Consider the following 27,059-nt stretch of genomic DNA (forward strand, 5'->3'; position numbering starts at 1 on the left):
AAGGGATGGCTTTCTTAGATCAGAGTGTAAGGGATGCTATCACATAATGGTAACATAAGTAACTATCACATAATGGTAACATAAGTAACTATCACATAATGGTAACATAAGTAACTATCACATAATGTTAACATAAGTAACTATCACATAATGGTAACATAAGTAACTATCACATAATGCTAACATAAGTAACTATCACATAATGGTAACATAAGTAACTATCACATAATGGTAACATAAGTAACTATCACATAATGCTAACATAAGTTACTATCACATAATGTTAACATAAGTAACTATCACATAATGGTAACATAAGTAACTATCACATAATGGTAGCATAAGTAACTATCACATAATGGTAACTATCACATAAGTTACTATCACATAATGTTAACATAAGTAACTATCACATAATGGTAACATAAGTAACTATCACATAATGCTAACATAAGTAACTATCACATAATGCTAACATAAGTAACTATCACATAATGCTAACATAAGTAACTATCACATAATGGTAACATAAGTAACTATCACATAATGGTAACATAAGTAACTATCACATAATGCTAACATAAGTAACTATCACATAATGCTAAAATAAGTAACTATCACATAATGTTAACATAAGTAACTATCACATAATGTTAACATAAGTAACTATCACATAATGCTAACATAAGTAACTATCACATAATGCTAACATAAGTAACTATCACATAATGGTAACATAAGTAACTATCACATAATGGTAGCATAAGTAACTATCACATAATGCTAACATAAGTAACTATCACATAATGCTAACATAAGTAACTATCACATAATTCTAACATAAGTAACTATCACATAATGTTAACATAAGTAACTATCACATAGTGTTAACATAAGTAACTATCACATAATGGTAACATAAGTTACTATCACATAATGCTAACATAAGTAACTATCACATAATGTTAACATAAGTTACTATCACATAATGCTAACATAAGTAACTATCACATAATGCTAACATAAGTAACTATCACATAATGCTAACATAAGTAACTATCACATAATGCTAACATAAGTAACTATCACATAATGCTAACATAAGTAACTATCACATAATGCTAACATAAGTAACTATCACATAATGCTAACATAAGTAACTATCACATAATGCTAACATAAGTAACTATCACATAATGCTAACATAAGTAACTATCACATAATGTTAACATAAGTAACTATCACATAATGCTAACATAAGTAACTATCACATAATGTTAACATAAGTAACTATCACATAATGTTAACATAAGTAACTATCACATAATGCTAACATAAGTAACTATCACATAATGGTAACATAAGTTACTATCACATAATGTTAACATAAGTAACTATCACATAATGTTAACATAAGTAACTATCACATAATGGTAACATAAGTAACTATCACATAATGGTAACATAAGTTACTATCACATAATGGTAACATAAGTTACTATCACATAATGTTAACATAAGTACCTATCACATAATGCTAACATAAGTAACTATCACATAATGCTAACATAAGTAACTATCACATAATGCTAACATAAGTAACTATCACATAATGCTAACATAAGTAACTATCACATAATGCTAACATAAGTAACTATCACATAATGCTAACATAAGTAACTATCACATAATGTTAACATAAGTTACTATCACATAATGCTAACATAAGTAACTATCACATAATGTTAACATAAGTTACTATCACATAATGTTAACATAAGTAACTATCACATAATGGTAACATAAGTAACTATCACATAATGGTAACATAAGTTACTATCACATAATGGTAACATAAGTAACTATCACATAATGGTAACATAAGTAACTATCACATAATGCTAACATAAGTAACTATCACATAATGGTAACATAAGTAACTATCACATAATGGTAACATAAGTTACTATCACATAATGTTAACATAAGTAACTATCACATAATGCTAACATAAGTAACTATCACATAATGTTAACATAAGTAACTATCACATAATGTTAACATAAGTAACTATCACATAATGCTAACATAAGTAACTATCACATAATGGTAACATAAGTAACTATCACATAATGCTAACATAAGTAACTATCACATAATGTTAACATAAGTAACTATCACATAATGCTAACATAAGTAACTATCACATAATGTTAACATAAGTAACTATCACATAATGCTAACATAAGTAACTATCACATAATGTTAACATAAGTAACTATCACATAATGCTAACATAAGTAACTATCACATAATGGTAACATAAGTAACTATCACATAATGCTAACATAAGTAACTATCACATAATGTTAACATAAGTAACTATCACATAATGCTAACATAAGTTACTATCACATAATGTTAACATAAGTAACTATCACATAATGCTAACATAAGTTACTATCACATAATGTTAACATAAGTAACTATCACATAATGCTAACATAAGTTACTATCACATAATGCTAACATAAGTTACTATCACATAATGTTAACATAAGTAACTATCACATAATGCTAACATAAGTAACTATCACATAATGCTAACATAAGTTACTATCACATAATGTTAACATAAGTAACTATCACATAATGCTAACATAAGTAACTATCACATAATGCTAACATAAGTTACTATCACATAATGCTAACATAAGTAACTATCACATAATGCTAACATAAGTTACTATCACATAATGTTAACATAAGTAACTATCACATAATGCTAACATAAGTTACTATCACATAATGCTAACATAAGTTACTATCACATAATGTTAACATAAGTAACTATCACATAATGCTAACATAAGTTACTATCACATAATGCTAACATAAGTAACTATCACATAATGCTAACATAAGTTACTATCACATAATGCTAACATAAGTAACTATCACATAATGCTAACATAAGTAACTATCACATAATGGTAACATAAGTAACTATCACATAATGCTAACATAAGTTACTATCACATAATGTTAACATAAGTAACTATCACATAATGGTAACATAAGTAACTATCACATAATGTTAACATAAGTAACTATCACATAATGTTAACATAAGTAACTATCACATAATGCTAACATAAGTATCCAGCAGGTGGTTGTGCAGTCAGCCAGGAGGCGCCATCTTGCAAGTTGCTTCAACAAAACAACAACAACAACAACATGCTGGATCACTGGCCCAGGACCACCTCCAAGTACCTTAAAGTTAGTGACCTTACTCTTCTTAGTGACCTTACTGTACTTCAAGTTAGTGACCTTACTCTCCTTAGTGATCTTACTGTACTTCAAGTTAGTGACCTTACTGTACTTCAAGTTAGTGACCTTACTGTACTTCAAGTTAGTGACCTTACTGTACTTCAAGTTAGTGACCTTACTGTACTTCAAGTTAGTGACCTTACTGTACTTCAAGTTAGTGACCTTACTGTACTTCAAGTTAGTGACCTTACTCTCCTTAGTGATCTTACTGTACTTCAAGTTAGTGACCTTACTGTACTTCAAGTTAGTGACCTTACTGTACTTCAAGTTAGTGACCTTACTGTACTTCAAGTTAGTGACCTTACTCTCCTTAGTGACCTTACTGTACTTCAAGTTAGTGACCTTACTGTACTTCAAGTTAGTGACCTTACTGTACTTCAAGTTAGTGACCTTACTCTCCTTAGTGACCTTACTGTACTTCAAGTTAGTAACCTTACTGTACTTCAAGTTAGTGACCTTACTCTCCTTAGTGACCTTACTGTACTTCAAGTTAGTGACCTTACTGTACTTCAAGTTAGTGACCTTACTCTCCTTAGTGACCTTACTGTACTTCAAGTTAGTGACTATACTGTACTTCAAGTTAGTGACCTTACTCTCCTTAGTGACCTTACTGTACTTCAAGTTAGTAACCTTACTGTACTTCAAGTTAGTGACCTTACTCTCCTTAGTGACCTTACTGTACTTCAAGTTAGTGACCTTACTGTACTTCAAGTTAGTGACTATACTGTACTTCAAGTTAGTGACCTTACTGTACTTCAAGTTAGTGACCTTACTCTCCTTAGTGACCTTACTGTACTTCAAGTTAGTGACCTTACTGTACTTCAAGTTAGTGACCTTACTGTACTTCAAGTTAGTGACCTTACTCTCCTTAGTGACCTTACTGTACTTCAAGTTAGTGACCTTACTCTCCTTAGTGACCTTACTGTACTTCAAGTTAGTGACCTTACTCTTCTTAGTGACCTTACTGTACTTCAAGTTAGTGACCTTACTGTACTTCAAGTTAGTGACCTTACTCTCCTTAGTGACCTTACTGTACTTCAAGTTAGTGACCTTACTGTACTTCAAGTTAGTGGCCTTACTGCAAGTTAGTGACCTTACTGTACTTCAAGTTAGTGGCCTTACTGCAAGTTAGTGACCTTACTGTACTTCAAGTTAGTGGCCTTACTGCAAGTTAGTGACCTTACTGTACTTCAAGTTAGTGGCCTTACTGCAAGTTAGTGACCTTACTGTACTTCAAGTTAGTGGCCTTACTGTACTTCAAGTTAGTGACCTTACTGTACTTCAAGTTAGTGACCTTACTGCAAGTTAGTGACCTTACTGTACTTCAAGTTAGTGGCCTTACTCCAAGTTAGTGACCTTACTGTACTTCAAGTTAGTGGCCTTACTGCAAGTTAGTGACCTTACTGTACTTCAAGTTAGTGACCTTACTGTACTTCAAGTTAGTGACCTTACTGTACTTCAAGTTAGTGGCCTTACTGTACTTCAAGTTAGTGGCCTTACTGCAAGTTAGTGGCCTTACTGTACTTCAAGTTAGTGGCCTTACTGCAAGTTAGTGACCTTACTGTACTTCAAGTTAGTGGTTTTACTGCAAGTTAGTGTCCTTACTGTACTTCAAGTTAGTGGCCTTACTGAAAGTTAGTGACCTTACTGTACTTCAAGTTAGTGACCTTACTGTACTTCAAGTTAGTGGCCTTACTGCAAGTTAGTGACCTTAGTGTACTTCAAGTTAGTGGCCTTAGTGTACTTCAAGTTAGTGACCTTACTGTACTTCAAGTTAGTGACCTTACTGTACTTCAAGTTAGTGACCTTACTGTACTTCAAGTTAGTGACCTTACTGTACTTCAAGTTAGTGGCCTTACTGCAAGTTAGTGACCTTACTGTACTTCAAGTTAGTGACCTTACTGTACTTCAAGTTAGTGACCTTACTGTACTTCAAGTTAGTGACCTTACTCTCCTTAGTGACCTTACTGTACTTCAAGTTAGTGACCTTACTGTACTTCAAGTTAGTGACCTTACTCTCCTTAGTGACCTTACTGTACTTCAAGTTAGTGACCTTACTGTACTTCAAGTTAGTGACCTTACTGTACTTCAAGTTAGTGGTCTTAGTGACCTTACTGTACTTCAAGTTAGTGACCTTACTGTGACTTACTGTACTTCAAGTTAGTGACCTTACTGTACCTTACTGTACTTCAAGTTAGTGACCTTACTGTACTTCAAGTTAGTGGTCTTACTGTACTTCAAGTTAGTGACCTTACTGTACTTCAAGTTAGTGACCTTACTCTCCTTAGTGACCTTACTGTACTTCAAGTTAGTGACCTTACTGTACTTCAAGTTAGTGACCTTACTGTACTTCAAGTTAGTGACCTTACTGTACTTCAAGTTAGTGACCTTACTGTACTTCAAGTTAGTAACCTTACTGTACTTCAAGTTAGTGACCTTACTGTACTTCAAGTTAGTGACCTTACTCTCCTTAGTGACCTTACTGTACTTCAAGTTAGTGACCTTACTGTACTTCAAGTTAGTGGCCTTACTGCAAGTTAGTGACCTTACTGTACTTCAAGATAGTGACCTTACTGTACTTCAAGTTAGTGACCTTACTGTACTTCAAGTTAGTAACCTTACTGTACTTCAAGTTAGTGACCTTACTGTACTTCAAGTTAGTGACCTTATTCTCCTTAGTGACCTTACTGTACTTCAAGTTAGTGACCTTACTCTTCTTAGTGGCCTTACTGTACTTCAAGTTAGTGACCTTACTCTCCTTAGTGGCCTTACTGTACTTCAAGTTAGTGACCTTACCTGACAGTGACCTTACTGTACTTCAAGTTAGTGACCTTACTGTACTTCAAGTTAGTGACCTTACCGTACTTCAAGTTAGTGACCTTACCGTACTTCAAGTTAGTGACCTTGCTCTCCTTTGTGACGTTACTGTCCTTCAAGTTAGTGACCTTACCTGACAGTGACCTTACTGTCGTTAAAGTTAGTGACCTTACTGTACTTCAAGTTAGTGACCTTATTCTCCTTAGTGACCTTACTGTACTTCAAGTTAGTGACCTTACTCTTCTTAGTGACCTTACTGTACTTCAAGTTAGTGACCTTACTCTCCTTAGTGACCTTACTGTACTTCAAGTTAGTGACCTTACTCTCCTTAGTGACCTTACTGTACTTCAAGTTAGTGACCTTACTCTCCTTAGTGACCTTACTGTACTTCAAGTTAGTTACCTTACCTGACTGACCTTACTGTCCTTAATGTTAGTGACCTTACTGTCCTTATAGTGACCTTACTGTCCTTAAAGTTAGTGACCTTACTGTACTTCAAGTTAGTGAACTTACTCTCCTTAGTGACCTTACCTGACAGTGACCTTACTGTCCTTAATGTTAGTGACATTACTGTCCTTAAAGTTAGTGACCTTACTGTCCTTAAAGTTAGTGACCTTACTGTCCTTAATGTTAGTGACCTTACTGTCCTTAATGTTAGTGACTACTGTCCTTAATGTTAGTGACCTTACTGTCCTTAAATTTAGTGACCTTACTGTCCTTAATGTTATTGACATTACTGTCCTTAAAGTTAGTGACCTTACTGTCCTTAATTTTAGTGACCTTACTGTCCTTAAATGTTATTTACTGTCCATAATGAGTGACCTTATGTCCTTACCTTACTGTCCTTAAAGTTAGTGACTTTACTGTCCTTAAAGTGACCTTACTGTCCTTAAATTTAGTGACCTTACTGTCCTTAATGTTAGTGACCTTACTGTCCTTAATGTTAGTGACTACTGTCCTTAATGTTAGTGACCTTACTGTCCTTAATGTTAGTGACCTTACTGCCTTTAATGTTAGTGACCTTTCTGTCCATAATGTTAGTGACCTTACTGTCCTTAATGTTAGTGACCTTACTGTCCTTAATGTTAGTGACCTTACTGTCCATAATGTTAGTGACCTTACTGTCCATAATGTTAGTGACCTTACTGTCCTTAATGTTAGTGACCTTACTGTCCATAATGTTAGTGACCTTACTGTCCTTAATGTTAGTGACTTTACTGTCCATAATGTTAGTGACCTTACTGTCCATAATGTTAGTGACCTTACTGTCCATAATGTTAGTGACCTTACTGTCCATAATGTTAGTGACCTTACTGTCCTTAATGTTAGTGACCTTACTGTCCATAATGTTAGTGACCTTACTGTCCATAATGTTAGTGACCTTACTGTCCATAATGTTAGTGACCTTACTGTCCTTATAGTGACCTTACTGGTATAAATACCAACAAGTTGAAGATTAAGCCACATGTACAGCAGTTGGGCATCATTATTGATAAAACGTTCCGCCTTCACAGTAAACGTCTTCAGTCATATACAGAGGCGGCAGTAGTAATGAAATAATGATGTAATCAGTCCATCAACCTGGAGGGACACAGTAGCAGATGATTGCTTCCAAAAGGAAGAGATCATGAGATATTTCAAGAACTCAACCGAAGACTCGGATTTGGAAATGTGTGGCGCAGTTGTGGCGAAGAAGCTGGAAGACTGCTCACTGGATTTGCTGGAAGCTGGAAGACCGCTCACTGGACTTGCTGGAAGCTGGAAGACCGCTCACTGGACTTGCTGGAAGCTGGAAGACCACTAACTGGACTTGCTGGAAGACTGCTCACTGGACTTGCTGGAAGCTGGAAGACCGCTCATTGGACTTGCTGGAAGCTGGAAGACCGCTCACTGGGCTTGCTGGAAGCTGGAAGACCGCTCACTGGACTTGCTGGAAGCTGGAAGACCGCTCACTGGACTTGCTGGAAGCTGGAAGACCACTAACTGGACTTGCTGGAAGACTGCTCACTGGACTTGCTGGAAGCTGGAAGACCACTCACTAGGCTTGCTGGAAGCTGGAAGACCGCTCACTGGACTTGCTGGAAGCTGGAAGACCACTCACTAGGCTTGCTGAAAACTGGAAGACCACTCACTGGACTTGCTGGAAGCTGGAAGACCGCTCACTGGACTTGCTGGAAGCTGGAAGACCACTCACTGGACTTGCTGGAAGCTGAAAGACCACTCACTGGACTTGCTGGAAGCTGAAAGACCGCTCACTGGACTTGCTGAATTCTTGGAACAGCGATACAAGTGATATCTGTCTGGCCAGTGAGATGGATATTAAGAAATACCCATCACAACCACAGAAATACGGTATGGCGTATTTAATACGCTATCCGCTAGACATGCCTCTCAACGCAATCCACAATAACAAAAACATTCTGAAAGCTGAGCGGCTTCTAGCCAAGAAGGACGGCAACGTACCTGCGAGGCAGGCCTTGATCCAACATAAAAGACCTCTTCCAGCTCATTTGGATCTCAGTTGTTGGAGAAAATACCAGGTTAGGACGTACAACCCAGAACCTTTGAGGTGTTTCAAGTGCCACAGGTGCAACCACCTCAGTGCCCTATGTCAGTTTAAAGAAGTATGTGGCATCTGCAGAGGGTCTCACCCTACCAAGGATTGTTTGGATAAACTAAAAAGAGGAAAAGCTACGTAACCTTGGTGCCCGAACTGTGGCAAGAAGCATCATGCTTGGAACCTGCACTGCCTGGAGAGACTCCACCGTGTCAAGGCAGCATACAAAAAAACCCGGGTGTCCAGCCTCCAGCATAAAATAGAGCCCTCACCACTGAGCAGCACTCTCGTGCAGAGGAGGCTACAGTAACCCGGAATCCTGGGCCGCTTCACCAGCCACAGTGATGAAGGAAGCTGAGGAAGCATAAGTGAAGGGGTGGCTTCCTTGCTCAGCCAGCTTCCGATACTTCTACTCAAGCTTCAACCCAACAATGGCAGCCAACGGGCCCCATGATGCAGGAACACACTACAATTCATCAACCCCAGCACCAATACAGTCACCAGTGAGGAACACTGAAGTCCAAGAGAGCAGACCAGGACATCCCATATTACTCCTGAGCCATCAAATGATGTCAACAATCACCTGCTTCACTGATGTCGTATGCGACCTTCGTGACTATATTCATGATGAACAAAACAGTCCATGAGTTTATTTGGACATTTATCCGACCACCCAACACAGGACCCAGAGACACTGATGGCAGGGAACACACTGGGACTACACCAAGACCCTGATCACAGCTATATAACACTGAATTAAGATCGACATCTTCTTAAGAGATCCTCAGACAGGTCATCTTAGATTAAGACCCGTTTCAGGACGCACTTCCTGACGAATCAATCAATCATGTATTGTTTGTAACGGCTTGACAAAGCTCCAGGAGAGCGAAACGTTGCCACAATAAAATGTCACATTAGTTGCACTTGTGTCATTTTACTTGAACATATTGTCGGTAATTCTGCCAACATTATTACAAGACTGAAGAACCACAATGTAAATAAGACAGTCCTCGATGAAGCACTGACTTTCTTGTGTTATCCTGGCTGGCTAACACTCCGGGTTAAAAATCGGGACTTGGACAACCTATATCGGTCCAAGTTGGACCGTAACGTCGTCACAAGCTTCTATATGCGGGATATTTGTACAAGTTACGTATTATTGACAACACTCTCATCCCTGGCGTGGTTAAGTAAACATCTGGTGTTCAGTAAACACGTTGGCAAGAAAACAGGAGTGCGTGTGTAGGTATTAATGTGAGTTATGAAAGTGATGGTCTGGTAGGTCAGTGGGAAGCCAAACCTAACATCAGAACAGTGAAGAATATTGCAGTCCAAGGGAACACAGCAAGTCTTTCCATAGTACCACAGAGCCATAATAACACCACCAAAGGAGGAACACTGCAGCAGGCTTACTGGCCCATGAATAATAATAATAATATTTTTTATTTCAGCATAATTTATTTATTAATTTGAACATGATACAGAGAAGTAAAAAAGAATACAGTTAAATGCAGCATGCCAAAGTCCCTTGTATACAGAGCATTATGGTCAGCTTAAAATTAACTTAAGATTAACTAAACAATGATATATTCAGTGGTATAAAAATTATTGTAAACACATAACAGTTTAGTACAAATGAATATTACAAAGACAGGTCATATGGTCATTTACTGTGTTGCTGTGTAATCAGTAGAATGTAATCACTAGAATGTAATCAGTAGAATGTAATCAGTAGAATGTAATCAGTAGAATGTAATCACTAAAATGGAGTATTCTGTTAGGTAATGAAGTTAAATAATAACAAAGTTTGATTGGGTCACAGGTTGACATTTATGAGATACAATAATGAGATACATATATGAGATACATATATGAGATACATATATGAGATACATATATGAGATACAATTGTTCAGTATTTATTTAGTTGTGGGTGAGTAAGTGATTTTTGAGAAGAGACTTGAATTTATAAACAGTGTTTCTTTTATATTTACAGGTAATGAATTCCAGATTTTAGGCCTTTTATGTGCATTGAGTTTTTGTATAGTGTGAGATGGACACGAGGAACATCAAAGAGTGATCTGTGCCTTGTGTTATGGTCATGTGTTCTGTTGAGGTTGGCAAGGAGATGTTTGAGGGGAGGGTTAATATCAGAGTTAAGTGTTCTATGTATGTAATAGGTGCAGTAATAAGTATGAATGTTTTGTATGGTGAATAGGTTTAGTGTATTGAATATTGGTGGAGTGTGCTGCCTGTAGTGAGAATTTGTTATCATTCTAACTGCAGCCTTTTGTTGGGTAATTAGTGGTCTGAGATGGTTAATTGTTGTTGAGCCCCATGCACAAATTCCATATGTGAGATAGGGGTAAATAAGAGAGTGATATAGGGCCAGGAGGGCTGACTGTGGAACATAGTACCGTATCTTCGATAGTATGCCTACGGTCTTGGAAATTTTTTTGGAAATATGTTGTATATGTGTTTGAAATTTGAGTCTATTATCAAGGTGGATTCCTAGGAATTTTCCCTCTGTGAGTTTTGTGATAGATGATCCATTTATCATTATGTTAAGAGACACATCTGTTGCTCTGTTACCAAACTGAATGTAGTAGGTTTTGTCAATGTTTAGTGTAAGTTTGTTGGTCCTCATCCAGGTTGATATTTTATGTAATTCGGTATTTACAGTATTGGCTAGCATGACTGGGCTCGGGTGAGAGTAGACGTATGTAGTGTCATCTGCAAGTAGTGTGGGTTTGAGTAGTTGCGATGCATTTGGTAGGTCATTTATGTATATGAGAAAGAGAAGAGGGCCTAGGACACTTCCCTGTGGGACACCAACTGTAATTGGTTGTGCGGAAGAGTTTGCATACCATTTGTGTACACATATTGGCTTCTGTTGCTGAGGTATAACTTGAGGTAGTTGAGGGAGTGCCCTCTTATACCATAGTGCGAGAATTTTATATGGAGCAAGTCGTGGTCAGCTGTATCAAAAGCTTTACGTAAGTCAATGAAGATCCCCAGTGGGACTTCTTTTTTCTCTATTGCTGTATAAATATGTTCTAGCATGTGGATAATAGCATCATTAGTATTTTTATTAGGCCTGAACCCAAATTGACAGGGGTTGAGTATGTTGTGGGAGATGAGGTAAGAATAGATATGCTTATGGATTAATTTTTCAAAGATTTTAGAGAGATGGTGTAAGTTGGATATTGGCCTATAGTTATTCAAGTCTGTTTGGTCTCCTTTATGGATCGGGGTGACCCTTGCTATTTTGAGAACTGTAGGAAAGGTAGAGGATTCAATGGATTTGTTAAAGAGTGTTGCAATGATTGGTGATAGCACCTGTGACACTTTTTTGTATATAAAGGGTGGTAAGGTATTTAAATCTCCTGTCTTGTTTTTTAGTGTGTTAATAATAAGGGAGACTTCAGTTGGGTTAGTCGGAGCTAGGAACAGTGTGTTCGGGTAGTTGCCAGTGAGGTAGTCATTGGGTGGGGTATCTGAGCTTGGGATTTTATTGGCAAGGTTTTTTCCTATAGTGGAGAAGAAATCATTGAGTCTGTTTGCTGTTTCAGTAGGTGGGAATTGGGGTTCATCTGGTTTTGTTAATTCAATTTCGCTATTTCGTGTTATCTTTTTTTGTTCCTAGTATTTCTGATAGGATTTTCCAGATCTTTTTTATATCACCTCGTAAGTTGGATAATCTGTTCTCATAATACAATTTTTTAGCCCTTCTTATTAGGCTGGTTAGGGTTGACGAGTAACGTTTTGTTTGGTCTCTGGTTAGTTTAATATGTTTATTATGCACCCCATACCCATCCTGTGGGCGGTAGTCAAAAGATTACAGAGGTACATAATTGGTCCAGGGACTGGACCCCAAAGTTTTGATAGCTGAGCAAGTTACAGAGGTAATGAACTCATAATTTACAAAGGTAATGAACTCACAATTTACAAAGGTAATGAACTCCAGGTAGGTCTGGTCACAATCATGACAAGTTACAAAGGTATTTACAGATTACAGAGGTAAGTAATGGGTCCAGGGACTGGGCTCCAAAGTTTGATAGCTGAACTAGGTACAAAGGTAATGAACTCACAAGTTACAAAGGTAATGAATCCTGTAAGAATGGTTACTTACGTTTATACATGGCTACAATCATGAACAAATTATAGAGTAATGAGCAATTCACACTTCCGCACCCGGTCACAACTGTAGTGAGTTATTGGTGCAAATGTTGATTGTTGAGTCACACACACACACACACACACACACACACACACACACACACACACACACACACACACACACACACACACACACACACACACACACACACACACACAGTCCTAGGACCTGTGCTGTTCTTGGTATATGTGAACGACATAACGGAAGGGATAGACTCAGAAGTGTCCTTGTTTGCAGATGATGTGAAGTTAATGAGAAGAATCAAATCGGACGAGGATCAGGCAGGACTACAAAGAGACCTGGACAGGCTACAAGCCTGGTCTAGCAACTGGCTCCTTGAATTTAACCCTGCCAAATGCAAAGTCATAAAGATTGGGGAAGGGCAAAGAAGACCGCAGACACAATATAGTTTAGATGGCCAAAGACTGCAAACCTCACTCAAGGAAAAAGATCTGGGGGTAAACCATACCCCCGGCCGGGATTGAACCCACGGTCATAGAGTATGGTTTATTTGCAATCGTGTCATTACGATTTCTTGAGTCATGTTGACGGCAGTGAAGGGACTTGAGCTAGAGTTCGTCACGGCCACTCTAGCTGGAGATTCGTCTGTAAAAACTTGCATTTGTGGTCACAGAGGTGCCTGTGCTAACTTTCCTATGGTGTAGAAATATACCTAGTTGGATGAATCTTATTGTGGCTAGCTGGTCTAGTGGCTAACGCGACGGGCTGGAGTTTTGAGACTCTATGACCGCGGGTTCAAACCCGGCCGGGGGTATGGTTTATTTGCAATCGTGTCATTACGATTTCTTGAGTCATCTGGGGGTAAGTATAACACCGAGCATATCTCCTGAGGCGCACATCAATCAGATAACTGCTGCAGCATACGGGCGCCTGGCAAACCTACGGATAGCGTTCCGATACCTCAGTAAGGATTCGTTTAAGACTCTGTATACCATCTACGTCAGGCCCATACTGGAGTATGCAGCACCAGTTTGGAATCCACACCTAGTCAAGCACGTCAAGAAATTAGAGAAAGTGCAAAGGTTTGCAACAAGACTAGTCCCAGAGCTACGGGGATTGTCCTATGAAGAAAGGTTGAGGGAAATCGGCCTGACGACACTGGAGGACAGGAGGGTCAGGGGAGACATGATAACGACATATAAAATACTGCGCGGAATAGACGAGGTGGACAAAGACGGGATGTTCCAGAGATGGGACACAAGAGGTCACAATTGGAAGTTGAAGACTCAGATGAATCAAAGGGATGTTAGGAAGTATTTCTTCAGTCATAGAGTAGTCAGGCCATGGAATAGCCTAGAAAGTGATGTAGTGGAGGCAGGAACCATACATAGTTTTAAGGCGAGGTATGATAGAGCTCATGGGGCAGGGAGAGAGGACCTAGTAGCAATCAGCGAAGAGGCGGGGCCAGGAGCTGTGAATCGACCCCTGCAACCACAAATAGGTGAGTACAAATAGGTGAGTACACACACACACACACACACACACACACAAACTCGTACACACACACACACACACACACACACACACACACACACACACACACACACACACGCACACACACACACACACACGCACACACACACACACAAACTCGTACACACACACACACACACACAGGAGAAGAATGGTGGAACATCTAGAAAGGAATGATCTCATCACCAGTAGACAACATGGTTTCAGAGACGGGAAATCCTGTGTCACAAACCTACTGGAGTTCTATGACATGGTGACAGCAGTAAGAGAAGAGAGAGAGGGGTGGGTGGATTGCATTTTCTTGGACTGCAAGAAGGCGTTTGACACAGTTCCACACAAGAGATTAGTGCAAAAACTGGAGGACCAAGCAGGAATAACAGGGAAGGCACTGCAATGGATCAGGGAATACTTGTCAGGAAGACAGCAGCGAGTAATGGTACGAGGCGAGGTGTCAGAGTGGGCACCTGTGACCAGTGGGGTCCCACAGGGGTCAGTCCTAGGACCAGTGTTGTTTCTGGTATTTGTGAACGACATGACGGAAGGAATAAACTCCGAGGTGTCACTGTTTGCAGATGACGTGAAGTTGATGAGAAGAGTTTATTCGACCGAAGACCAGGCAGAAATACAAAGGGATCTGGACAGGCTGCAGACCTGGTCCAGCAACTGGCTCCTGGAGTTCAATCCCACCAAGTGCAAAGTCATGAGGATTGGGGAAGGGCAAAGAAGACCGCAGATGGAGTACAGTCTAGGGGGTCAGAGACTACAAACATCACTCAAGGAAAAAGATCTTGGGGTGAGTATAACACCAGGCACATCTCCTGAAGCGCACATCAACCAAATAACTGCTGCAGCATATGGGCGCCTGGCAAACCTCAGAACAGCATTCCGACATCTTAATAAGGAATCGTTCAGGACCCTGTACACCGTGTACGTTAGGCCCATATTGGAGTATGCGGCACCAGTTTGGAACCCACACCTAGCCAAGCACGTAAAGAAACTAGAGAAAGTGCAAAGGTTTGCAACAAGACTAGTCCCAGAGCTAAGAGGTATGTCCTACGAGGAGAGGTTAAGGGAAATCAACCTGACGACACTGGAGGACAGGAGAGATAGGGGGGACATGATAACGACTTACAAAATACTGAGAGGAATTGACAAGGTGGACAAAGACAGGATGTTCCAGAGACTGGACACAGTAACAAGGGGACACAGTTGGAAGTTGAAGACACAGATGAATCAAAGGGATGTTAGGAAGTATTTCTTCAGCTACAGAGTAGTCAGGAAGTGGAATAGTTTGGGAAGCGATGTAGTGGAGTCAGGATCCATACATAGCTTTAAGCAGAGGTACGATAAAGCTCATGGTTCAGGGAGAGTGACCTAGTAGCGACCAGTGAAGAGGCGGGGCCAGGAGCTCGGACTCGACCCCTGCAACCTCAACTAGGTGAGTACACACACACACACACACACACACACACACACACACACACACACACACACGTGGTAATGCTTTATTTACAGCTAGCAAAGTCAGGGTATTTCTCCAGAATGGTCTGTAATATACCACTGTGGATAAAATACTTTGCCATTTCTTGAACATTTCTGAGTGAGTTGTTTCTAAATTCATTAATTTGATCACACTCCAGTACATAATGACGCAGGGTGTGACAATAGTCCATCTGGCAAAGTTTACATTTCGTTTGGTCTACATCTGTGTGACCCATTCTGTACTGTTTTTTGTATAAGTGCTTTGTATTTATGGATTTGAGGATACTGGGTGTTAGCCAGGGACTGTTCAGTCTCTTTGAAGTTATATGTTTAGTTTTTTTAGGGCCGGGAGAATACCGGCGAAAAAAAAAAAATTAGGGCAGTGCTTGTTATAGAGGTATTGGGTCTTTTTTTAGAAAATTATTAATACATTCGTCAATATCTGTATAGATTTCTAGCTCAGTGTGCCAGTCAATGTTTGTTACTGCTGTTGTGAAGTTATTAATGGCTGCCTCATTGTGAAGTCTGAAGGTGACTTTAGTAGTGTCTTGGGGTATTTTACCAAGAGTTGTTATGAGGAAAGTAGAGTAGTGGTCTGTGGTATTATCTGTGATTATGCCTGATCTTAAGGGGGATATGGTGTTGGTCCAGATGTGGTCAAGTAGGGAAACACTAGTCTCTGTAACTCTTGTAGGTTTTGTTACTGTTGGTAGTAACATACAGTTACTCATTGTGTTTGTGAATTCAGTAACGTGTGGGTCCTGGTCTTGCAGGAGATTTATATTGAAGTCACCTGAGAGTAGTAAGTGATCTTTGTTCATGCGTGCATCAGTTATCATACTTCCTAGGTTTTGACTAAATTGGCTAATGTTTGATTGTGGAACTCTGTAGATGTTTATCAATGTGAGAGGTTTTTGTAGGTATTTGGATTTTAATTTAGCTATTATATATTCCCCATGTTCATCCCTTGTGCGAGTATTAGTGATACATTCTAGTTGGTCTGAGTAGTATATGGCTGTGCCACCCCCTTGTTGGTCTGGCCTACAGTTGTGTATGGCTGTGTAACCAGGAATGGCATAGACATCTGTAGTATCAGGCTTTAGCCTGATACTACAGATGAGAGTAATGATGGACATACTGGCATGCAGGGAATTTAGTAATGCTATGAGGTCATCGTAATGTTTGCTTAAAGATCTGATATTGTAGTTAAAGATAGTTATGTTGTTGTTGGCTCTGAGAAGTGCCTTTGATTGTTCTGCTGTGTAGTAATTACAGTTACTGTTTGATTCATTTAAGCCATTAGATAAGAGGTTGGTATCAGGATCAATGCTTGTTATCATAAGATTTATAGTGAATCTATTGTTAGAATTAAGTATAAGACAAAGTAAATATTCTAAGGCTATAAAATAGCACCTGAGTTATTTTAACAAATGTAAAATATATGAGCTAAGGTAGCTCTTTAAAGCTAAAATAAATGAGGCCACATTTAGGGGGTTACATTTAGGGGGTTACATTTAGGTGTGTATTCAGGAAATCCACAGTTATGTAGAGCATGTCGGGCAAATTAAATCTAGGTATTACAGAGTTAATAAGCAGTCAGTTGTTTCATTAGGTTGGATTTTAATTACAAACAATGAGAATAAGCATATATAATTGTCCGTATGTTTGTGGATGAGAGAATTACTTACCATATTAACACGTTTATTATATTTAATTGTTGTAAGTTGTACATGAATGGTAGACAGTACTGGCAAGATGAAGAATTAGACACATGTGCAACATCTGGGTATCTTTATTTATAGACATTTCGCCATCCAGTAGCTTTATCAGAACAAGGACGTGATGTGAAGACTGTGGAACTGTATACAAAAGATGAGGTAATCAGTCCCTCAGCCTTGGAGTTGGTGAAGACCACTTTAGTCTTGAAGAGTCGGGAGCACAAGCAAGAAGGCTGGTGCTTATATATGTCTAAAGATACCCAGATGTTGCCCATGTGTCTAATTTCCATCTTGTTGGTATTGTATAAAATTCATGTTGTACAAGAATGGTATATAATACCGACAAGATGAAATTAAGACACATGTGCAACATCTGGGTATCTTTATTGTAGACGTTTTACCATCCAGTGGCTTTATCAATACAAATTCCAGGACATAATTTGTATTGATAAAGCCACTGGATGGCGAAACGTCTACAATAAAGATACCCAGATGTTGCACATGTGTCTTAATTTCATACCATTCATGTACATTATCATTCTTCTTACGGTCGTAGTGTTAATATTAAATCGCCACGAAACCTGAAATTTTGTGGCACTTCTAACCGTAGTGTATATCCGGTAGAGGGAAGGTCGTCGTTTCTGCAGCAAGGAGACGTTACTGAAGAGACTACCCATCACGACATGGCTTCCCAAGTACGACTTAGAGTGCCTGGAGGGAGATATCGTGGCTGGGTGTGCTGTTGGTCTCACGCTCATCCCACAGAGTATGGCTTATGCTGCTGTGGCTGGCCTCACACCTAATGTAAGTTGAATGTCTTACACTCACATACCAGTGTACATAAATGGTTCACAGAACCGACACGTTGGTAAATTCGATATATGTGTAACACCTGGGTATCTTTAAAGATATGCAAGTGTTGCACGTGTTTAATTTATCAGTGCTTGTAGGAGTGTTTGGTTCAGAAGTGCTTGTTTCAGCAGTGCTTGGTTCAGCAGTGCTTGGTTCATCAGTGCTTGGTTCAGTAGTGCTTGGTTCAGTAGTGCTTGGTTCAGTAGTGCTTGGTTCAGCAGTGCTTGGTTCAGCAGTGCTTGGTTCAGTAGTTCTTGGTTCAGCAGTGCTTGGTTCAGTAGTGCTTGGTTCAGTAGTTCTTGGTTCAGCAGTGCTTGGTTCAGCAGTGCTTGGTTCAGCAGTGCTTGGTTCAGCAGTGCTTGGTTCAGCAGTGTTGGTTCAGCAGTGCTTGGTTCAGCAGTGCTTGGTTCAGCAGTGCTTGGTTCAGCAGTGCTTGGTTCAGCAGTGCTTGGTTCAGCAGTGCTTGGTTCAGCAGTGCTTGGTTCAGCAGTGCTTGGTTCAGCAGTGCTTGGTTCAGTAGTGCTTGGTTCAGCAGTGCTTGATTCAGCAGTGCTTGGTTCAGCAGTGCTTGGTTCAGCAGTGCTTGGTTCAGCAGTGTTGGTTCAGCAGTGCTTGGTTCAGCAGTGCTTGGTTCAGCAGTGCTTGGTTCAGCAGTGCTTGGTTCAGCAGTGCTTGGTTCAGCAGTGCTTGGTTCAGCAGTGCTTGGTTCAGCAGTGCTTGGTTCAGCAGTGCTTGGTTTAGCAGTGCTTGGTTCAGCAGTGCTTGGTTCAGTAGTGTTTGGTTCAGCAGTGCTTGATTCAGCAGTGCTTGGTTCAGCAGTGCTTGGTTCAGTACTTGGAACAAAAGTACTTGTATCAATAGTACCTGTATCGGTAGTACTTCTGTGATCGGTACTTTTACCAACAGTATTTGTATAAAGAGTACTTAACAGTAGCACTGGTATAAAGAGTACTGACAATCAAGAGTACATTAACATCAATAGTTCATCTCTTTCTCCTACACAGTACGGGTTGTACTCAGCCTTCATGGGCTGTCTGGTCTACGTAATCATGGGCACCTGTAAGGAAATCAGCATTGGACCCACAGCTATCAACGCACTTATGACTTACGAGTACTCTCGTAGTGGTGGACCAGAGTATGCAGTACTCTTGTGCTTCCTCAATGGACTCATAATCCTCGCTGCTGCAATGTGTAACCTGGGTAGGTTTTTTTGGTGTGGTTTCTTGGTTTTTATGTGTGTTTTAATGTGTTTGTGTAAGCTGTTTTTGGTTTTTACCAGTGGTGGGCACAGTTAACCAAAAAGTCACCTTCATTAACCACTAATCCGCTAACTAAAATGTTAGCTCCGATAACGCTAAACGGCTGAAAAAATTAGCGGAAGCTAACGCTGAATGCTAACCGCTAACTTTTTCACATAAATTCGTTTTTTTTTTTGGTCTTTTAATTTTACTTTTAAGACTTATACTCGAGTATAAGTACCAGTGTTTTAAAGTAACGAAGTAAAACTGCTTGAGTACTGTACTTAAGTAACTTTTTTCGGTATTTACTTTTTAAAAAGTACTGAAATTGCCCACTACTTTTACTGAAGTACTGAAGTCTGTTATTACTTCATTACAATCTGATAATGATATGTTACTCGTTACATCACTAATTTTTGAAAAGTAAACACCGAAAAAAGTTACTCAAGTACATTATTATTATTATTATAATCAAGGGGGAAGCGCTAAACCCGTAGGATTATACAGCGCCCAGGGGGGGGAGGGGGATGTGGAAGGCATTCAGGCTTAATTCGGGGAACTGGAGCACAGATCCAATTCCCTAAATCAAGAGCCCCTCACCAACATCAAGGGGTACTCAAGTACAGTACTCGGGTAGTTTTGCTTCGTTACTTTACAACACTGTCATAACTTGCAATACCCATGAAAATTAAGAAAATATCTGAAAATTGTTTATGGCTTACCAAAATACTCCTGCCCGGGGTGCGGTGGGACATTGACGTCTTGCTGAGGTTCAGCGTCTCGATCAGGCTGACAAAGGTGGGGGATTTCACTACATGCAGCAGTAGCATGTTGCAGATGAAAAGGACCACAATCTTTGTGTCCACCACAGACTGATGGATGCTAGTGCCAGCAGCAACAAATGCTTCGCCAAGGGTGGTCTGGCATGCACTCTTTGCAGGCGGCTGTGACGACTGGCTGCTGCTACTGCTAGTGGCGCTGCCACAAGAAGATTGCCTGTGTTTTCCACAGGTAGATCCGGCCTTGATTCTCTCCTCAAACATGATGACGTGCTGGGTGTTTCCTCTTAACATGCGACTTCAAGTTGTAGAGGCTCGCCGCCTGTCCCTTGATGGTCTCCTTGGGTTGGCACTGATGCACAGGAAGTATAAAATGTTGACTTTCTTTGTATCCCTTGACTTGAGGAAAAAGTCATCCAGATAGGGCCACGGATTCTGCGACTCCTGGCCCTCAGCTTGAGCGGCCTCTGCTTCAACCACAGCCACTGCAGACTCCTCAACAACGCCCTCAGGCAGAACAGAAATGTCTCCCCTGTTCATAACGATAAGTGACAACGCACCCCGGTGATCGCTGACACTGTAAGACTATAACAACACTGCAGCAGCAGCAGCATCTGAGCATCGACAAGTTTGCATGTAGTCAGTAGCATGCCTGACTGACTGTTGGAGAAATGCCCAAAACAGACAAGAATAAACACATGCGCCATTGAGAAGGCATTGCTTTCCGACTACCAACAGCATATGTTTTTTTTTAGCAGATTCAGATTTAGTGGAACTTTATTTAGCGGAAGCTAATTGATCCATTAACAGTTTCCAAAGTTAGCGGAAACGCTAATTCACTAATCAAGAAGTTAGTTCTGCTATTAGCGGTTAGCAGATTAGTGGAACCGTGCCCACCACTGGTTTTTATGTGTTTTTAGATGAGTCACTGTACTTCCCACCTTTAGTACTGTAACAGCCCCACTCATCCCTCAGAGCACAACCACTCAACACCCTCCAGGACTCAAGTCCTGCTACATATTAACATTACCTAATATTCCCAGGATTCCTGATCAACTTCATATCACGGCCAGTGATATGCGCGTTCACCTCGGCAGCGGCCATCACCATCGCCTCAACACAGATTAAAGGTCTCTTTGGTCTCTCCTTCAAAAGTAATGGCATTCTCGACACGTATGTCAAAATCTTTCAAAACATTGGTGACACCAGATGGCAGGATCTAACCCTAGGATTGTCTACTATCGTGGTTTTGCTTCTAATGAAGGTAATGTGCTGTTTCAGAAGAAAATACTTTACCATCACTCAGTTCATGGCTCTTTATTTTAGTGGTAAAGCAACTGGTTATCTAGTTAATTTGTCCCACCGGTCACTCAGTTAATTTGTCCCACTGGTCATCCAGTTAATTTGTTCCACCAATGCAGTTAATTTGTTACACCAATGCGGTTAAGTTGTCCCACTGGTCATCTGGTTAATTTGTCCCACTGGTCATCCAGTTAATTTGTCCCACCGGTCATCTGGTTAATTTGTCCCACTGGTCACCCAGTTAATTTGTCCCACACTCTTCCATGGATCTGTCATTAATATTAACCCACAATTTTTCGTACATTTCTTTAAATATTTCTAGTTCCATACTTTTTTAAGTTATGTGGGTTGTTTGACTGTAATTATTATTAGAATTATTATTATAATAATTATTATTATATATGTCATTGGTGTAAGCTGTGGTCTGTATAAGTTATATTCTTGTATATATAATAATTATTATTATTATTCTTAAGCTGAAACAGATATTCGTATACCAACGAAACCACCTGTGCTTTCAGAGACTGAAAGATATGAAAGCAGCGAAGGTTCGTGCTGGCGACACACTCGGCACACGAATGTGGAAGAAAGTCGTCTTCTTGGTGTCTATTGGTCGCAACGCCATAGTGGTTATCATAGGCCTGGTGACGGCCTACCTTCTCGACGATCACCAGCCCTTCATTATCACAGGTACTGGCCATGTGTGTGGTTTTGGTGATTTTGAAGGAAATTTTTATTTTGAAGGGAATTTTGATGATTTTGTAAGGGATTTGGATGATTTTAAAGGAAATTTTGATTTTGAAGTAGATTTTTGTTTTGAAGTAGATTTTGAGGATTTTGAAGGAATTTTTGAACTGAATTTTTATGATTTTGAGGGATGTTTTGATGATTTTGAAGGAAATTTTGATTTTGAAGTGAATTTTAATGGTTTTGAAAGAAATTTTGAAGTAAGTTTTGATGATTTTGAAGAAATTTTTTGTTTATTTTGAATATAATTCAATAATTTTGTTACATTGTGATGATGTATAAGTACAGCCTCTCCTCACTTAGCGACGTACTCGTTTACCGACGCCTCAGACTTACGATGGGCTCTCTGACCAGTATGCATACCTAAATAATGTATATTAGAGCTGATTTCCTCTATTCTGTTCATTACAATATACAGTACACTATTGTATAAACATTTAAAAATATACCAAAAATGTTATAAATGGTGCAAAGGTTACATTAATACAATAACAAAGATGGTTGACACAAACCCACTACCATTATAGTATGCTCCTCACTTAGCAACAAATTCGTTTACTGACATGGTCTTAGGAGCGGAACTCCATCGTTAAGTGAGAGGCTGTATATTAATAATAATTTTAACCTAGGCTAAATCATATTATATTAACTTGTACATACATTGTAAATTGTGTACTTGAATTTGAAGTACATTTTGATGCTTTTGAAATGCATTTTGATGATTTTTCATTTTTTAATACACTGGCCATCTCTTACCAAGCCAGGGTGGCCTGGAAAAGAAGAAACACTTTCATCATCATTCACTTCATCACTGTCTTGCTAGAGAAGCACCTACATTATAGTTGAAAAACTGCAACATCAACACCCCCTCCTTCAGAGTCCAGGCACTGTACTTCCCACCTTCAGGACTCAAGTCTGGCTAACCAGTTTGCCTGAATCCCTTCACAGAATACAACCCAGCTCACATTCCAGTATCACGTCAAGTCCCAAAAACAGTTCATCACCCTTCACTCTTCAGAGTGCAGGCACTGTATTTCTCAGGAACTTAATTAAGTCTGGCTAACTGGTTACCCTGAATCCCTTCATAAATGTTACTTTTCTCACACTCCAACAGCACATCAAGTCATAAAAACCATTTTCCTCCACTTCTGTCTAACATTCTCATGCATGCTTGCTGGAAGTCCAAGCCTCTTGCACACAAAACTTCCTTTATCCCCTCCCTCCAACCTTTTCTATATATTCTTTGTCTATACAGACTCCACAGTGTACCACTCACCTTTTTCCCCTTCATCAATTCTATGATTCACTTGGTCTTTCATAGATTCATCTGCTGACAAGTCCATTCTCAAATATCTAAACACATTCACTTCCTCTATACTTCCTCCCTCCAAATATGATATCCAGTCTTTCATTACCTAAATTTTTTGTTATCCTCATCACTATAGGAGTGAGGAAGAACCAGTTGTGAGTGTGGGGAAGTGCATGGGGCAGTGAGCACGTGGGGCAGTGAGCAGAATGAAAGGTGGTAAAGCTGCTGGGATTGATGGGATAAAGGTAGAAATGTTAAAGGCAGGTAGGGATATAGTTTTGGAGTGGTTAGTCTTTTTATTTAATAAATGTATGGAAGAGGGTAAGGTACCTAGTGACTGGCAGAGAGCATGCATACTTCCTTTGTATAAAGGCAAAGGGGACAAAGAGAGTGCAAAAATTATAGAGAAATAAGTCTGTTGAGTATACCTGGTAAAGTGTATGGTAGAGTTATCGATAGAATTATGAGTAAGATGGAGAGTAGGATAGCAGATGAGCAAGGAGGCTTTAAGAAAGGTAGGGGGTGTGTAGACCAAGTGTTTACAGTGAATCACATAGGTGAACAGTATTTAGATATGGGTAAAGAGGTTTTTGTGGCATTTATGGATTTGGAAAAGGCATATGATAGGGTGAATAGGGGGGCAGTGTTGCAGGTGTTACAAGTGTATGGAAGAGAAGGTAGGTTATTGAAAGCGGTGAAAAGTTTTTACGAGGATAGTGAGGCTCAGGTTAGAGTATGTAGGCTAGAGGGGGATTATTTCCCAGTAAAAGTAGGCCTTAGATAGGGATGTGTGATGTCACCATGGTTGTTCAATATATTTATAAATGGAGTAGTAAGAGAAGTGAATGCTCAGGTGTTGGCAAGAGGTGTGGGGTTAAAAGATAAAGAATCTAACACAAAGTGGGAGTTGTCACAGTTGCTCTTTGCTGATGAAACTGTGCTTTTGGGAGATTCTGAAGAGAAATTGCAGAGGTTAGTTGACGAGTTTGGTAGGGTATGAGGATAAGGATAACAAAAAATGAGGATGAGGACAACAAAAAAAATAGGTAATGGAAGAGTGGATATCAGATTGGAGGGAGAGAGTATGGAGAAGGTAAATGTGTTCAGATATTTGTGAGTGGACGTGTCAGCAGATGGGTCTATGAAGGATGAGGTGAATCATAGAACTGATGAGGAGAAAAAGGTGAGTGGTGCACTGAGGAGTCTGTGGAGACAAAGAACTTCATCCATGAAAGCAGAGAGGGAATGTATGAGAGTATAGTTATACCAACGCTCTTGTATGGGTGTGAAGCATGGGTTGTGAATGTTACAACAAGGAGAAGGCTGGAGGCAGTGGAGATGTCATGTCTGAGAGCAATGGGTGGTGTGAGTATAATGTAGAGAATCCGTAGTTTGGAGATTAGGAGGAGGTGTGGGATTACCAAAACTATTATCCAGAGGGCTGAGGAGGGGTTATTGAGATGGTTTGGATATGTAGAGAGGATGGAATGAAACAGAATGACTTTGGGAGTATACAAATCTGTAGTGGAGGGAAGGTGGGGTAGGGGTCAGCCTAGGAAAGGATGGAGAGAGGGGGTAAAGGAGGTTTTGTGTGCAAGGGGCTTGGACTTCCAGCAAGTGTGCATGAGCATGTTAGACAGAAGTGACTGGAGACATACGGTTTTTTAGGACTTGACGTGCTGTTGGAGTGTAAGCAAGGTAACATTTATGAAGGGATTCAGCAGGCCGGATTCGAGTCCTGGAGATGGGAAGTACAATGTCTGCACTCTGAAGGAGGGGTGTTAATATTGCAGTTTTATAACTATTGTGTAGGCACGCCTCTGACAAGACAGTGATGGAGTGAATGATGGTGAAAGCTTTCCTTTTTCGGGCCACCCTGCCTTGGTGGGAAACCGTCGATGTGTTAATAAATAAAATAAATCACCTTACTCTTTCCTATGTTCACTTTTAATTTTCTTCTTTTACATACTCTACCAAACTTATCCACCAACCTCTGCAACCTCTCTTCAGAATCTCCCAAATGCACAGTGACATCAGCAAAAAGCAACTCCCACTTACTTGGAGTATACCTGGAGAGGGTTTTGGGGGTCAATGCCCCCCACAACCTGGTCTGTGACCAGGCCTCATGGTGGATCATTGCCTGATCAACCAGGCTGTTGCTGTTGGCCGCACACAACCCGACATACAAACCACAGCCCAGCTGGTCAGGTACTGACTTTAGGTGCCTGTCCAGTGCCTTCTTGAAGACAGTCAGGGGTCTATTGGCAATCCCCCTTATGTATGCTGAGAGGCAGTTGAACAGTCTTGGGCCCCTGACACTTATTGTGTTGTCTCTCATCGTGCAAGTGGCTCCCCTGCTTTTCATTGGGGGGATGTTGCATCGTCTGCCAAGTCTTTTGCTTTCGTAGTGAGTGATTTTCGTGTGCAAGTTTGGTACTAGTCCCTCTAGGATTTTCCAAGTGTATATAATCATGTATCTCTCCCGCCTGCGTTCCAGGGAGTACAGGTTCAGGAACTTTAAAAGTTTCCAGTAACTGAGGTGTTTTATAGCATTTATGTGTGCCTTGAAGGTTCTCTGTACATTTTTTAGGTCAGCAATTTCACCTGCCCTGAAAGGTGCTGTTAGTGTGCAGTGATGGGAGTGATCATGTCGGAGGATCTTACCTTCAAGGACCATAACATTATATCAATCGCATCTGTTAGAAAAATGACAGGATGGATAATGAGAACCTTCATAACCAGGGATGCCAAACCCATGATGACACTCTTCAGGTCACTTGTTCTATCTAGGCTGGAATATTGCTGCACACTAACAGCACCTTTCAAGGCAAGTGAAATTACTGACCTAGAAAATGTACAGAGAACCTTCACGGCGCGCATAACGGAGATAAAACACCTCAGTTACTGGGAACACTTGAAGTTCCTCAACCTGTACTTCCTAGAATGCAGGCAAGAGAGATAAATGATTATACACACTTGGAAAATCCTAGAGGGACTAGTACCGAACTTGCACACAAAAATCACTCCCTACGAAAACAAAAGACTTGGCAGATGCTGCAACATCCCCCCAATGAAAAGTAGGGGTGCCACTAGCACGATAAGAGACAACACAGTAAGTGTCAGGGGCCCAAGACTGTTCAACTGCCTCTGAGCAATACAAAAGGGGAATTACCAATAGACTCCTGGCTGTCTTCAAGCAGGCATTGGACAGGCACCTAAAGTCAGTATCTGACCAGCCAGGATGTGGTTCGTAC

The 27,059-nt window shown here is 40.0% G+C and overlaps 1 protein-coding gene across 6 annotated transcripts in view; it reads left to right on the forward strand.

Annotated features, from left to right (window-relative positions):
- The first annotated feature begins 3,140 nt into the window (after positions 1–3,140).
- The window catches only part of LOC128704881 (sodium-independent sulfate anion transporter), a 94,372-nt gene continuing 70,453 nt past the window's right edge, over positions 3,141–27,059 (forward strand). For all 6 annotated transcript variants that reach the window (XR_011392950.1, XM_070092593.1, XM_070092600.1 and 3 more), the window contains exons 1-5: positions 3,141–3,279; positions 18,203–18,382; positions 19,435–19,630; positions 21,491–21,711; positions 22,271–22,439. Coding sequence is in view for 5 of the 6 variants with exons in the window: in XM_070092593.1 (XP_069948694.1) it covers positions 3,238–3,279; positions 18,203–18,382; positions 19,435–19,630; positions 21,491–21,711; positions 22,271–22,439 (808 nt within the window). In the remaining variant the exon portion in view is untranslated. The remainder of the gene's footprint in view (positions 3,280–18,202; positions 18,383–19,434; positions 19,631–21,490; positions 21,712–22,270; positions 22,440–27,059) is intronic.

This window comes from Cherax quadricarinatus, chromosome 3 (assembly GCF_038502225.1).
Source record: "Cherax quadricarinatus isolate ZL_2023a chromosome 3, ASM3850222v1, whole genome shotgun sequence".
In the NCBI taxonomy this organism is placed as follows: domain Eukaryota; kingdom Metazoa; phylum Arthropoda; class Malacostraca; order Decapoda; family Parastacidae; genus Cherax; species Cherax quadricarinatus.